General features: G+C 49.6%; 1 protein-coding gene across 1 annotated transcript in view; it reads left to right on the top strand.

Annotated features, from left to right (window-relative positions):
• Nucleotides 1-14,408, top strand: part of lhcgr (luteinizing hormone/choriogonadotropin receptor) — a 227,068-nt gene that overhangs the window by 116,090 nt on the left and 96,570 nt on the right. The window contains exon 5 of the mRNA XM_072511287.1: nucleotides 13,622-13,696. Coding sequence (XP_072367388.1) covers nucleotides 13,622-13,696 — 75 coding nt within the window. The remainder of the gene's footprint in view (nucleotides 1-13,621; nucleotides 13,697-14,408) is intronic.

Raw genomic sequence — 14,408 nt, 5'->3', positions numbered from 1 at the left:
TCAGCTACTCCGGGTCTTTCTCATTAAACCATTCTTTGTGTTTCCTGGTCGAGTGACCAAATGTCTTTTTACAGCCCCGCTCTCCTCACTGAGATCTCCCTTTACAGCCCCACTCTCCTCACTGAGATCTCTCTCTACAGCCCCTCTCTCCTCACTGAGATCTCGCTCTTTACAGCCCCGCTCTCCTCACTGAGATCTCGCTCTTTACAGCCCCACTCTCCTCACTGAGATCTCTCTCTACAGCCCCTCTCTCCTCACTGAGATCTCGCTCTTTACAGCCCCGCTCTCCTCACTGAGATCTCGCTCTTTACAGCCCCACTCTCCTCACTGAGATCTCTCTCTACAGCCCCTCTCTCCTCACTGAGATCTCGCTCTTTACAGCCCCGCTTTCCTCCTGGAAATCTCCCTTTACAGCCCCGCTCTCCTCACTGAGATCTCTCTTTACAGCCCCGCTCTCTTCACTGAGGTCTCTCTTTACAGCCCCGCTCTCCTCACTGAGATCTCTCTTTACAGCCCCGCTCTCCTCACTGAGATCTCTCTCTACAGCCCCTCTGTCCTCACTGAGATCTCGCTCTTTACAGCCCCGCTTTCCTCCTGGAAATCTCCCTTTACAGCCCCGCTCTCCTCACTGAGATCTCTCTTTACAGCCCCGCTCTCTTCACTGAGGTCTCTCTTTACAGCCCCGCTCTCCTCACTGAGGTCTCTCTTTACAGTCCCACTCTCCTCACTGAGGTCTCTCTTTACAGCCCCGCTCTCCTCACTGAGGTCTCTCTTTACAGCCCCGCTCTCCTCACTGAGGTCTCTCTTTACAGCCCCGCACTCCTCACTGAGATCTCGCTCTTTACAGCCCCGCACTCCTCACTGAGATCTCGCTCTTTACAGCCCCGCTCTCTTCACTGAGATCTCTCTTTACAGCCCCGCTCTCCTCACTGAGGTCGCTCTTTACAGCCCCGCTCTCCTCACTGAGATCTCGCTCTTTACAACTTGCTCTCCTCACTGAGATCTCGCTCTTTACAACCCCGCTCTCCTCACTGAGATCTCGCTCTTTACAGCCCCACTCTCCTCACTGAGATCACTCTTTACAGTCCCACTCTCCTCACTGAGATCTCTCTTTACAGCCCCGCTCTCCTCACTGAGATCTCGCTCTTTACAGCCCCACTCTCCTCACTGAGATCACTCTTTACAGTCCCACTCTCCTCACTGAGATCTCTCTTTACAGCCCCGCTCTCCTCACTGAGGTCTCTCTTTACAGCCCGCTCTCCTCACTGTGATCTCTCTTTACAGCCCCGCTCTCCTCACTGAGATCTCGCTCTTTACAGCCCCGCTCTCCTCACTGTGATCTCTCTTTACAGCCCCGCACTCCTCACTGAGATCTCGCTCTTTACAGCCCCGCTCTCCTCACTGTGATCTCTCTTTACAGCCCCGCACTCCTCACTGAGATCTCGCTCTTTACAGCCCCGCTCTCCTCACTGTGATCTCTCTTTACAGCCCCGCTTTCCTCACTGAGATCTCCCTCTTTACAGACCCGCTCTCCTCACTGAGATCTCTCTTTACAGCCCCGCTCTCCTCACTGAGGTCTCTCTTTACAGCCCGCTCTCCTCACTGTGATCTCTCTTTACAGCCCCACTCTCCTCACTGAGATCTCTCTCTACAGCCCCTCTCTCCTCACTGAGGTCTCTCTTTACAGCCCCGCTCTCCTCACTGAGATCTCGCTCTTTACAGCCCCGCTCTCCTCACTGAGATCTCCCTTTACAGCCCCACTCGCCTCACTGAGATCTCCCTTTACAGCCCCGCTCTCCTTACTGAGATCTCTCTTTACAGCCCCGCACTCCTCACTGAGATCTCGCTCTTTACAGCCCCGCTCTCCTCACTGTGATCTCTCTTTACAGCCCCGCTTTCCTCACTGAGATCTCCCTTTACAGCCCCGCTCTCCTCACTGAGATCACTCTTTGCAGCCCCGCTCTCCTCACTGAGGTCTCCCTTTACAGCCCCGCACTCCTCACTGAGGTCTCCCTTTACAGCCCCGCTCTCCTCACTGAGATCTCTCTTTACAGCCCCGCTCTCCTCACTGAGATCTCCCTTTACAGCCCCACTCTCCTCACTGAGATCTCTCTTTACAGCCCCGCACTCCTCACTGAGATCTCTCTCTACAGCCCCGCTCTCCTCACTGAGATCTCGCTCTTTACAGCCCCGCTCTCCTCACTGAGATCTCTCTTTACAGCCCCGCACTCCTCACTGAGATCACTCTTTACAGCCCCGCTCTCCTCACTGAGATCTCGCTCTTTACAACTTGCTCTCCTCACTGAGATCACTCTTTACAGCCCCGCTCTCCTCACTGAGATCTCGCTCTTTACAACTTGCTCGCCTCACTGAGATCTCGCTCTTTACAACCCCGCTCTCCTCACTGAGATCTTGCTCTTTTCAACTTGCTCTCCTCACTGAGATCTCCCTTTACAGCCCCACTCTCCTCACTGAGATCTCTCTTTACAGCCCCGCATTCCTCACTGAGATCTCTCTTTACAGCCCCGCACTCCTCACTGAGTTCTCTCTCTACAGCCCCACTCTCCTCACTGAGATCTCTCTCTACAGCCCCGCTCTCCTCACTGAGATCTCTCTCTACAGCCCCGCTCTCCTCACTGAGATGTCGCTCTGTACAACTTGCTCTCCTCACTGAGATCTCTCTCTACAGCCCCGCTCTCCTCACTGAGATCACTCTTTGCAGCCCCGCTCTCCTCACTGAGATCTCTCTTTACAGCCCCGCTCTCCTCACTGAGATCTCTCTCTACAGCCCCGCTCTCCTCACTGAGATGTCGCTCTTTACAACTTGCTCTCCTCACTGAGATCTCTCTCTACAGCCCCGCTCTCCTCACTGAGATCACTCTTTACAGCCCCGCTCTCCTCACTGAGATCTCTCTCTACAGCCCCGCACTCCTCACTGAGATCACTCTTTGCAGCCCCGCTCTCCTCACTGAGATCTCTCTTTACAGCCCCGCTCTCCTCACTGAGATCTCGCTCTTTACAACTTGCTCTCCTCACTGAGATCTCGCTCTTTACAACCCCGCTCTCCTCACTCAGATCTCTCTTTACAGCCCCGCTCTCCTCACTGAGATCTCTCTTTACAGCCCCGCTCTCCTCACTGAGATCTCGCTCTTTACAGCCCCGCTTTCCTCCTGGAAATCTCCCTTTACAGCCCCGCTCTCCTCACTGAGATCTCTCTCTACAGCCCCACTCTCCTCACTGAGATCTCTCTCTACAGCCCCTCTCTCCTCACTGAGATCTCGCTCTTTACAGCCCCGCTCTCCTCACTGAGATCTCGCTCTTTACAGCCCCACTCTCCTCACTGAGATCTCTCTCTACAGCCCCTCTCTCCTCACTGAGATCTCGCTCTTTACAGCCCCGCTTTCCTCCTGGAAATCTCCCTTTACAGCCCCGCTCTCCTCACTGAGATCTCTCTTTACAGCCCCGCTCTCTTCACTGAGGTCTCTCTTTACAGCCCCGCTCTCCTCACTGAGATCTCTCTTTACAGCCCCGCTCTCCTCACTGAGATCTCTCTCTACAGCCCCTCTGTCCTCACTGAGATCTCGCTCTTTACAGCCCCGCTTTCCTCCTGGAAATCTCCCTTTACAGCCCCGCTCTCCTCACTGAGATCTCTCTTTACAGCCCCGCTCTCTTCACTGAGGTCTCTCTTTACAGCCCCGCTCTCCTCACTGAGGTCTCTCTTTACAGTCCCACTCTCCTCACTGAGGTCTCTCTTTACAGCCCCGCTCTCCTCACTGAGGTCTCTCTTTACAGCCCCGCTCTCCTCACTGAGGTCTCTCTTTACAGCCCCGCACTCCTCACTGAGATCTCGCTCTTTACAGCCCCGCACTCCTCACTGAGATCTCGCTCTTTACAGCCCCGCTCTCTTCACTGAGATCTCTCTTTACAGCCCCGCTCTCCTCACTGAGGTCGCTCTTTACAGCCCCGCTCTCCTCACTGAGATCTCGCTCTTTACAACTTGCTCTCCTCACTGAGATCTCGCTCTTTACAACCCCGCTCTCCTCACTGAGATCTCGCTCTTTACAGCCCCACTCTCCTCACTGAGATCACTCTTTACAGTCCCACTCTCCTCACTGAGATCTCTCTTTACAGCCCCGCTCTCCTCACTGAGATCTCGCTCTTTACAGCCCCACTCTCCTCACTGAGATCACTCTTTACAGTCCCACTCTCCTCACTGAGATCTCTCTTTACAGCCCCGCTCTCCTCACTGAGGTCTCTCTTTACAGCCCGCTCTCCTCACTGTGATCTCTCTTTACAGCCCCGCTCTCCTCACTGAGATCTCGCTCTTTACAGCCCCGCTCTCCTCACTGTGATCTCTCTTTACAGCCCCGCACTCCTCACTGAGATCTCGCTCTTTACAGCCCCGCTCTCCTCACTGTGATCTCTCTTTACAGCCCCGCACTCCTCACTGAGATCTCGCTCTTTACAGCCCCGCTCTCCTCACTGTGATCTCTCTTTACAGCCCCGCTTTCCTCACTGAGATCTCCCTCTTTACAGACCCGCTCTCCTCACTGAGATCTCTCTTTACAGCCCCGCTCTCCTCACTGAGGTCTCTCTTTACAGCCCGCTCTCCTCACTGTGATCTCTCTTTACAGCCCCACTCTCCTCACTGAGATCTCTCTCTACAGCCCCTCTCTCCTCACTGAGGTCTCTCTTTACAGCCCCGCTCTCCTCACTGAGATCTCGCTCTTTACAGCCCCGCTCTCCTCACTGAGATCTCCCTTTACAGCCCCACTCGCCTCACTGAGATCTCCCTTTACAGCCCCGCTCTCCTTACTGAGATCTCTCTTTACAGCCCCGCACTCCTCACTGAGATCTCGCTCTTTACAACCCCGCTCTCCTCACTGTGATCTCTCTTTACAGCCCCGCTTTCCTCACTGAGATCTCCCTTTACAGCCCCGCTCTCCTCACTGAGATCACTCTTTGCAGCCCCGCTCTCCTCACTGAGGTCTCCCTTTACAGCCCCGCACTCCTCACTGAGGTCTCCCTTTACAGCCCCGCTCTCCTCACTGAGATCTCTCTTTACAGCCCCGCTCTCCTCACTGAGATCTCCCTTTACAGCCCCACTCTCCTCACTGAGATCTCTCTTTACAGCCCCGCACTCCTCACTGAGATCTCTCTCTACAGCCCCGCTCTCCTCACTGAGATCTCGCTCTTTACAGCCCCGCTCTCCTCACTGAGATCTCTCTTTACAGCCCCGCACTCCTCACTGAGATCACTCTTTACAGCCCCGCTCTCCTCACTGAGATCTCGCTCTTTACAACTTGCTCTCCTCACTGAGATCACTCTTTACAGCCCCGCTCTCCTCACTGAGATCTCGCTCTTTACAACTTGCTCGCCTCACTGAGATCTCGCTCTTTACAACCCCGCTCTCCTCACTGAGATCTTGCTCTTTTCAACTTGCTCTCCTCACTGAGATCTCCCTTTACAGCCCCACTCTCCTCACTGAGATCTCTCTTTACAGCCCCGCATTCCTCACTGAGATCTCTCTTTACAGCCCCGCACTCCTCACTGAGTTCTCTCTCTACAGCCCCACTCTCCTCACTGAGATCTCTCTCTACAGCCCCGCTCTCCTCACTGAGATCTCTCTCTACAGCCCCGCTCTCCTCACTGAGATGTCGCTCTGTACAACTTGCTCTCCTCACTGAGATCTCTCTCTACAGCCCCGCTCTCCTCACTGAGATCACTCTTTGCAGCCCCGCTCTCCTCACTGAGATCTCTCTTTACAGCCCCGCTCTCCTCACTGAGATCTCTCTCTACAGCCCCGCTCTCCTCACTGAGATGTCGCTCTTTACAACTTGCTCTCCTCACTGAGATCTCTCTCTACAGCCCCGCTCTCCTCACTGAGATCACTCTTTACAGCCCCGCTCTCCTCACTGAGATCTCTCTCTACAGCCCCGCACTCCTCACTGAGATCACTCTTTGCAGCCCCGCTCTCCTCACTGAGATCTCTCTTTACAGCCCCGCTCTCCTCACTGAGATCTCGCTCTTTACAACTTGCTCTCCTCACTGAGATCTCGCTCTTTACAACCCCGCTCTCCTCACTCAGATCTCTCTTTACAGCCCCGCTCTCCTCACTGAGATCTCTCTTTACAGCCCCGCTCTCCTCACTGAGATCTCGCTCTTTACAACTTGCTCGCCTCACTGAGATCTCGCTCTTTACAACCCCGCTCTCCTCACTGAGATCTTGCTCTTTTCAACTTGCTCTCCTCACTGAGATCTCTCTTTACAGCCCCGCACTCCTCACTGAGATCTCTCTTTACAGCCCCGCACTCCTCACTGAGATCTCTCTCTACAGCCCCACTCTCCTCACTGAGATCTCTCTTTACAGCCCCGCTCTCCTCACTGAGATCTCTCTCTACAGCCCCGCTCTCCTCACTGAGATGTCGCTCTTTACAACTTGCTCTCCTCACTGAGATCTCTCTCTACAGCCCCGCTCTCCTCACTGAGATCACTCTTTGCAGCCCCGCTCTCCTCACTGAGATCTCTCTTTACAGCCCCGCACTCCTCACTGAGATCTCGCTCTTTACAACTTGCTCTCCTCACTGAGATCTCGCTCTTTACAACCCCGCTCTCCTCACTCAGATCTCTCTCTACAGCCCCGCTCTCCTCACTGAGATCTCTCTTTACAGCCCCGCTCTCCTCACTGAGATCTCGCTCTTTACAACTTGCTCTCCTCACTGAGATCTCGCTCTTTACAACTTGCTTGCCTCACTGAGATCTCGCTCTACAGCCCCGCTCTCCTCACTGAGATCTCGCTCTTTACAACTTGCTCTCCTCACTGAGATCTCGCTCTTTACAACTTGCTTGCCTCACTGAGATCTCGCTCTACAGCCCCGCTCTCCTCACTGAGATCTCGCTCTTTACAACTTGCTCTCCTCACTGAGATTCCCTTTACAGCCCCACTCTCCTCACTAAGATCTCTCTTTACAGCCCCGCACTCCTCACTGATATCTCTCTCTACAGCCCCGCTCTCCTTACTGAGATCACTCTTTACAACCCGCTCTCCTCACTGAAGTCTTGTTCTGCTTTCCAAGCAGGTTGATAGACTTGCGAGAAGCTTTGTTCATGCAAAATTAAAACCTCATTCTTGGCTATGCACTGATAGAACAGTGGGTTTCTCATATGCCCCTGTTGTTTATGTTCATGGCATGGTTACAGCACAGAGAGGCCATTTGGCCAGTTACGTCAATACCCGATCACTGGAAGAGCTCTGCTGCATTTTCCCTGTAATTCTGCAAATTCTTCCACTCCAGATAATTGGGAAAAGTGGGACTGGAGACAGGAAGAGAACCATTTTCACACAGTGAGTGATTATGATCTGGAATGTACTGTCTACGTACTGTTGGAATTGTGATTCTATTAATCATTTAGTTATTTTATTTTGTTTTTATTTCATTTAACCTTTATTTAGCCAGATGAGTCACTTCAGAGCCAATTCTCATTTAAAATAATCATAGAATTTACAGTGCAGACGAGGCCATTCAGCCCATCGAGTCTGCACCGGCCCTTGGAAAGAGCACCCTACCTAAGCCCACATCTCCACCCTATCCCCGTAACCCAGTTACCCCACCTAATCTTTTTTTTGGACACAAAGGGCAATGTAGCACGGCCAATCCACCTGCACGTCTTTGGACTGTGGGACACAACCGGAGCACCCAGAGAAACTCTCGCAGACACGGTGAGAATGTGCAGACTCTGCACAGCCAGTGACCCAAGCCGGGAATTGAACCTGGGACCCTGGAGCTGTGAAGCAACCATGCTAACCACTGTGCTACCGTGCTGCCCATGGCTTGGCCAAGAGGCTAAAGCTGCAGCAACAGAATGTACATAACAATACAACTCATTTCAACACTAAAAACAATAACATACAAATTAACAGTGAAAGAGAATTGAAAGTTTAGTAAGTATAAGTATCAATCAACAGAGCATTGGCCTTATCTTCTGAAGACTTCAACTGAATCCGCCTCCCACCACACTCTCAGGCAGTGCATTCCAGATCCTAACCAGTCACTGCCTAAAAGAGTTGTTACTCATGTGGCGGTTGATTTTTTGCCATTCACCTTAAATTGGTGTCCTCTGGTTCTCGACCTTTCCACCAGCAGGAACAGTTTTTTGCCATCCACTCTGTCCAGGCCGCTCATAATTTTCAAAACCTTTAACAAGCCTCCTCTTAATCTTTGTGAAGGAGGACAGACTCAGTTTCTCCAGTCTGTGTAACTGATATTCCTCATTCCTGGAACCATTCTCATGATTCTTTTCTGCACCCTCTCTAATGCTTTCACATCCTTCTGAAAGTGTGACATCCAGAATAGAACATAGTATTCCAGCTGAAGCCAAACTAGGTTCATAATATCTTCCTTGTTTTGGTACTCTGTGCCCCTATTTATCAAGTCTATAATCCCAGTTTATTAACCACTTTCTCAACCTGTCCATTACAGATATTTGTGCCATTTTATGTTGCACAAGTATTTGATTTGATTTAGATTCATTGTCAAAATCTGGACGGCACAGTGGCACAGTGGTTAGCACTGCTGCCTCATGACGCCGAGGACGCCGGTTCGACCCCGGGTCACTGTCCTTGTGGAGTTTGCACATTCTCCCCATGTCTGCGTGGGTCCCATCCCCACAACCCAAAGATGTGCAGGTAGGTGGATTGGCCACTCTAAATTGCCCCTTAATTGGAAAAAGAAGAATTGGGTACTCTAAATTTACTTTTTAAAAAGATTTATTGTCACGTGTACCGAGGTACTGTGAAAAGTATCATTCTGCGTACAGTCCAGACAAATCGCTCCATACATGGAAACATAGAACATATGATAAATACATGAGGATACATAATGAAAATACACAAACTTAAACAGCAGTGAAGTATATGGGATATAGTGCTACAACTGTAGAGAAGATGCGCAGGAAGATCAATTCAGTTCATAAGATCAGTTCAGACCCTATAATGGTCATTCAGGGGTCTGGTAACGGTGGGGAAGAAACTGTTTTTGAATCTGTTAGTGCGTATTCTCAAACTTTTGTATCTTCTGCCCGATGGAAAAGAGAATAACCCGGGTGGGAGGAGTCTTTATGCTGCCCGCTTTCCCGGGAGTTGTAGACAGAACATGTACTAGGTGTACATGGTGTTTTAACATTTTTGTAGAGAGATGGGAGCGTTAGGGCATTCTAGGACATTGACCCCATTATCTCATAATTGATTTTCCTCATACTTGGTTTAAATCGAGGCAGAAGAGGATGATCAGGAAGAACTTTGGTGCCAGACAAGAAAGAGGCCTGGAATAATAATCCACAGTAATTCAAATTCCACCATGGTAATTTGAGAATTTGAATTCAGTTTTTTTTAATAAACTCACTACATGGCACATTACAGATCTAAACATTATTCGATGGGAACCCACCTGTAGCGATTTCGCTAAAAAGAAAACCTGGCAGTATTGCGCACTGAAAGTCTCGGACTGAAAACCTTACAGAGAGACTGCGGGATACAAGTTCCGCAGTTGTCCTCCCAATCTTCTTTTTTAACTTTGGTGTTCATGCAATTTTTCCAAAGTTTCCCCTGGAGTTACGGCAGCAGATTAGGAGGAGCGCTGCAGAGAACTTGCCACGCTGTTCTCCAAATTAACAAATACCCGTGAGAAACAAAGTCATAATTCAATCTCCTTGTTCAGGTTATCCTGCCCAGCTTTGATCTCAAATCTGCGAGTGTTTAGAGGAATTTCATAAAGCTATTTTCTGACTTTCTTAATTTAATATCAAGCGACAAACAATGTTTTGGACTTTCCAGGCCTTCCCGTCAACAGGAATCTCCAGTCCTGCCGAAGGGCAACCCCCCCCCCCAAGGCGGATTCTCGGCAGTGTGGGGGGTGAGCTGTGAAAAAAGGCATAACATCAGCATGTCCGGAAGATCCTGCCGCTGGCCAATGTTTGAAATAGGAAGACCAAACCCACATGGAGTCCTCCAGATGTTGCCCTCCCATGACCGGATAAAGATTTAACATGACCCCTCTTGTTTTGTATGCTATACCTTTACTCTGCATCACAACAATTTGTCGCTTCTTTAACAGTCTGGGAATATTGTGCCACTAAAACCCCAAGATCGCTCGCTTGGTCCAATACCCCAAGTACATCTTAATTTAGCACATATTTCACATCAACCTTTCTTCTGCATATCCAGTAACCTCAACACTATTTAGCAAACAGCAGACTTTGAATTCTTCATTCAGTGGCTCTGATTTACTCCCTCTGCAAACAATCCTAATGTTATAAAGCACAATATTCTCCCATTCAGTGAACATAATTTAAACCAGGCAACGGGGTCAGATCCCTGTGTCGACTTTGTTGGGGAAGGCCCATCGTATAAAGTGCCAGTCAGGCACTTAGGTGGCCAGAGGCGGACTTTCCCCAGGAACATGCACCCTGGGAGCAGAAACCTAGAAATCAGAGGCCAGTAGCACATCATTGTGCCTGTGCCACCAGGGGAGCAGTGGTAGCTGCTGGAGATTCATACACCAGGGGCCCAGGATCAGCAAAGGACCCGCTCCACAGGTGATTGAGGGCAGGATGGAAGTTGTGAGGAGGGGGTGGGAGGGTAGGTCGGAAGAAATGACAGGGGCTGGTTTTCAGTGGACCCCCCTTTTCCCGATGTTCGGTCCCTGAATCAGGCACTCAGTGACTCACTGCCTGATGCGATACCCTTTACACCCCCCACCCCCGAGGAGCCTGTAAGCAAACATGCTTATTTTGCTTATTGTGCTTCCAGCACAGCCACAAGTCCTGCCCACACAAAGGCCTTGATTGGCAACATGGCAGGAAGTCCATCCATGGGTTTCCCACCCCAGACTTAATAAGGGTACAGTCACCACTAGGCATTTTCCGTGGGGATTAAATCCCCCCCCCCCCCCTCCCCCCCCAACCCTGCCTCCAAACTTGCCTCAGGAGAGGGCATTAAATATTCCATCCAACATGAACATTACCAAGGGAGATCTGCTAGAAGGTTAAAAACAAATTTTGGCATTGAAATTGTTATCTTAGTCTAACCCCAATCACATCATGAATTGTATTTTTAGCACACAAGTTAAATTCCATTTAAATGAATGGCTTGTGTCCTGAATGCTGTTTGTCTAATCTGCTTCTATCTGCTTGTTGAAAAACATTTGGCAGTGAACTGGCATAACTAAGGGATAATTCAGCTGTTATAGTAGATTGAAAGATGTTTTAGTCTGTTAGCATCCTTTATTTCAAAACGTCTCAGGAGAGCAAGCTAAATAAATGTGGTGTAGAGTGTGTGCTGATTACTGACAGAAAGGATTGTTATTTTAGTCAGTGAAGATTTGTTTTTGTAGGTTATGTTAACATTCCCACATGTATTGTCCAGCCCTGGATGTCTTGAGAAGATGCCACATCTTGGACAGTTGCAGTCCTTATGATGGTGCTTCCATAATTGCAAGGAGGGAATTCCAGGGTATTGACCCAGTGAATGACGATATTTATTTTCTAGATCTTGAGTATTTTCCATGAAGATAAATCCAGAAGTTGGAAACTGGGGTGGGGTGAGCAGTGAAATGCATCCCAATGCAAGTGCTGGGAATACCCTACCTAGGACTTCACACCTGACCCCCAACAAATGTATTGGGGGGTGGGGTGGGAGGGGGGCTTTCTTGATTAACATGTCACTGTTGGGCCACACCCATGGGGTACTTCTGCAGAGCTATCAGCTCCAGTATGCCATAAAGTCTGATAAATTCTGCCAAGCTTTCAGAGGTTTTGGGAGGAGAGTTTCTGGTTCTCTACTCATGAAATGGATGAATTAAGGGGCGGCACGGTGGCGCAGTGGTTAGCACTGTGAATGCTGCTATGCTTCGCCGCACTGGAATCAGCACACTGGGCACTTTAGCCTGGATTGGATTGGATTTGTTTATTGTCACGTGTACCGAGGTACAGTGAAAAGTATTTTTCTGCGAGCAGCCTCTATAGAAAGGTGCAGACTGAGACAATAAAGCAAGAACCCTTGGCATAAATTTCCTTTCCCTAGCTTTATCTCCTTGATCTAAATTTGCCATCTACCTGTAAACAGTTATTGGTGTTTCCACATTTTACAGTGAGAGAACGCCCAAGAAATGGTAGAGATTGGACAAAACTGGGTCTCCACCATTTATTGCTGGTCTCCCTCTGGAAGCCAACAAAACCCCCAGGAACTTTGCCCCTTGGATATTTGCATTAATTTGGATATACTTGCTTGAAGCATTGCACTATCTATTAAATTCAAATGGAAGATCTCTGGCACTAGGTCAGTGAAGGTCAAATTATGTATTGAGAGCTGGAGTGATAAAAAGTAAAAGATGGCCTATGTGATATATGTTTTTTATTGAGAGTACGAGCAATGTTCACCACATTTTCAGGTTACAGTGGGAGAATACCAGCCTGGACTTCCCCACTTGATTGCTTTTTGCCAATCTCTGCTGCAGACTGTGCATGCGTATTTTTAAAATTTCTTTAATGACAAGGCCAGCATTTGGTGCCCATCCCTCGGACTTAAGAATCAACCACATTGCAGTTTGCTTAATGTCACATCATAGAATCCCTACAGTGCAGAATGCGGGCATTCAGCCCATCAAGTCTGCACCGACCCTCCGAATGAGCACCCCACCCAGGCCCAATTGCCCACCCTATTCCAGTAACCCCAGCTAACCTTTGGACACTGAGGGACAATTTAGCATGGCCAATCCACCTAATCTGCACATCTTTGGACTGTGGGAGGAAACCGGAGCACCCGGAGGAAACTCACGTAGACACGGGAAGAATGTGCAAACTCCACGCAGTCAATCACACAAGGTCGGAATCGAACTCAGGTCCCTGGTGCTGTGAGGCAGCAGTGCTAACACTGTGCCGCCCCTTTTAGGCCAGACCAGGTAAAGACAGCAGATTTGCTTTCCTAAAGGAGTTTAGCAAACAAAATGGGTTTTTATCAACAAATTTATGGTCCCCATTAGAATTTTAATTCCAAAGTTTTATTAAATTCAAATTGGAGCATCTGCCGGGAAAGGGGGGGGATTAATACTTGCAGCAGAGTGAGGAGGGAATAAAAAATGAAGGGAGGAACAAACATTCAGAATTTTTTTGCATTTTAAATGTATTTTCAAACAAAAGATAATTTATGCATAGTGAACCCATTAATTGATCTTACATTCCATTCATATTATGCTCCATGTATCCTTGACTGGCCCATGAACGGCAGCACAGTGGTTAGCACTGTTGCTTCACAGCGCCAGGGACCTGGGTTCAAAACCCGACTTGGGTCACTGTCTGTGCGGAGTCTGCATATTCTCCCTGTGTCTCCGTGGGTCTCCTCCAGGTGCTCCGGTTTCCTTCCACAAGTCCCGAAAGACGTGCTTTTTAGGTGAATTGGACACTCTGAATTCTCCCTCAGTGTACCCGAACAGGTGCCGGAGTGTGGCGGCTAGGAGATTTTCACAGTAACTTCATTGCAGTGTTAATGTAAGCCTACTTGTGACAATAATAAAGATTATAGATTATAAAAAAGGAATTCTAATTTATCTCACTTTCCTCTATTCAGCTCAATTCAGAATACAAAGCATCTGGTGAAAATTGATCAAGAAGCTTTCAGAAATCTACCACGACTAAGATACTTGTGAGAGAACCTAATTTGCCTTAGATTCTGAGATCCTACATTGCTGTTTGTATTTGGTGCACCAATTGTGGCTCAAATGGTTTTAACTGTTCTGTTCAGTCTTCACTTTTGTTTATGTCCTGCTTCGACCTGCCAGATAGTGATCCCCTTGACACCCCCTCGCCACGCCCCTGGCTACCCCCCTCGCCGAAGGCCCCCCCCCCGACCAGCAGCATGGCTCCCACCCGATTGTGGTAGCGCTGGACACAGTTCGCAGCCACCACGCCGTGTTCCCGACCGCTGAGACCATGAGTCAACCGTGCCATCGGGATCTCGGCCCATCGGGGGCGGAGCATCGGGGGAGGACCTTCAGGTAACGTCCTGAAGCTGCCCCAATGGCGTGTAACGTGCTCCTCGATGATGCCATTTTGGAGGGGCGGAGCATACGAAAACAGGCACTGCCCCCATTTCCATTGTAAAAAGGGATTCTCCGCCCGATCGCTGATTACGGAATCGGCGTCGGGGAATGGAGACTCCCGCCCTAGGTTTCTAGCTCATAAATATTGCTGCGTTTTCCATAAAGGACTGAATAAGCACCGGGAAAGCTGGGGGTATCTTGTACTTATATAATATTTCTAGGGTAGAAACACATCCCTCTGCATGCTGGAGGCTTACGCACAAAGTCTGCAAGCACAAGTCCATCCATGACGTTAATAATAGTTCTTCTAGCAGG

Source organism: Scyliorhinus torazame, chromosome 1 (genome assembly GCF_047496885.1).
Source record: "Scyliorhinus torazame isolate Kashiwa2021f chromosome 1, sScyTor2.1, whole genome shotgun sequence".
In the NCBI taxonomy this organism is placed as follows: domain Eukaryota; kingdom Metazoa; phylum Chordata; class Chondrichthyes; order Carcharhiniformes; family Scyliorhinidae; genus Scyliorhinus; species Scyliorhinus torazame.
This window is presented reverse-complemented; position numbering and strand designations above follow the sequence as displayed.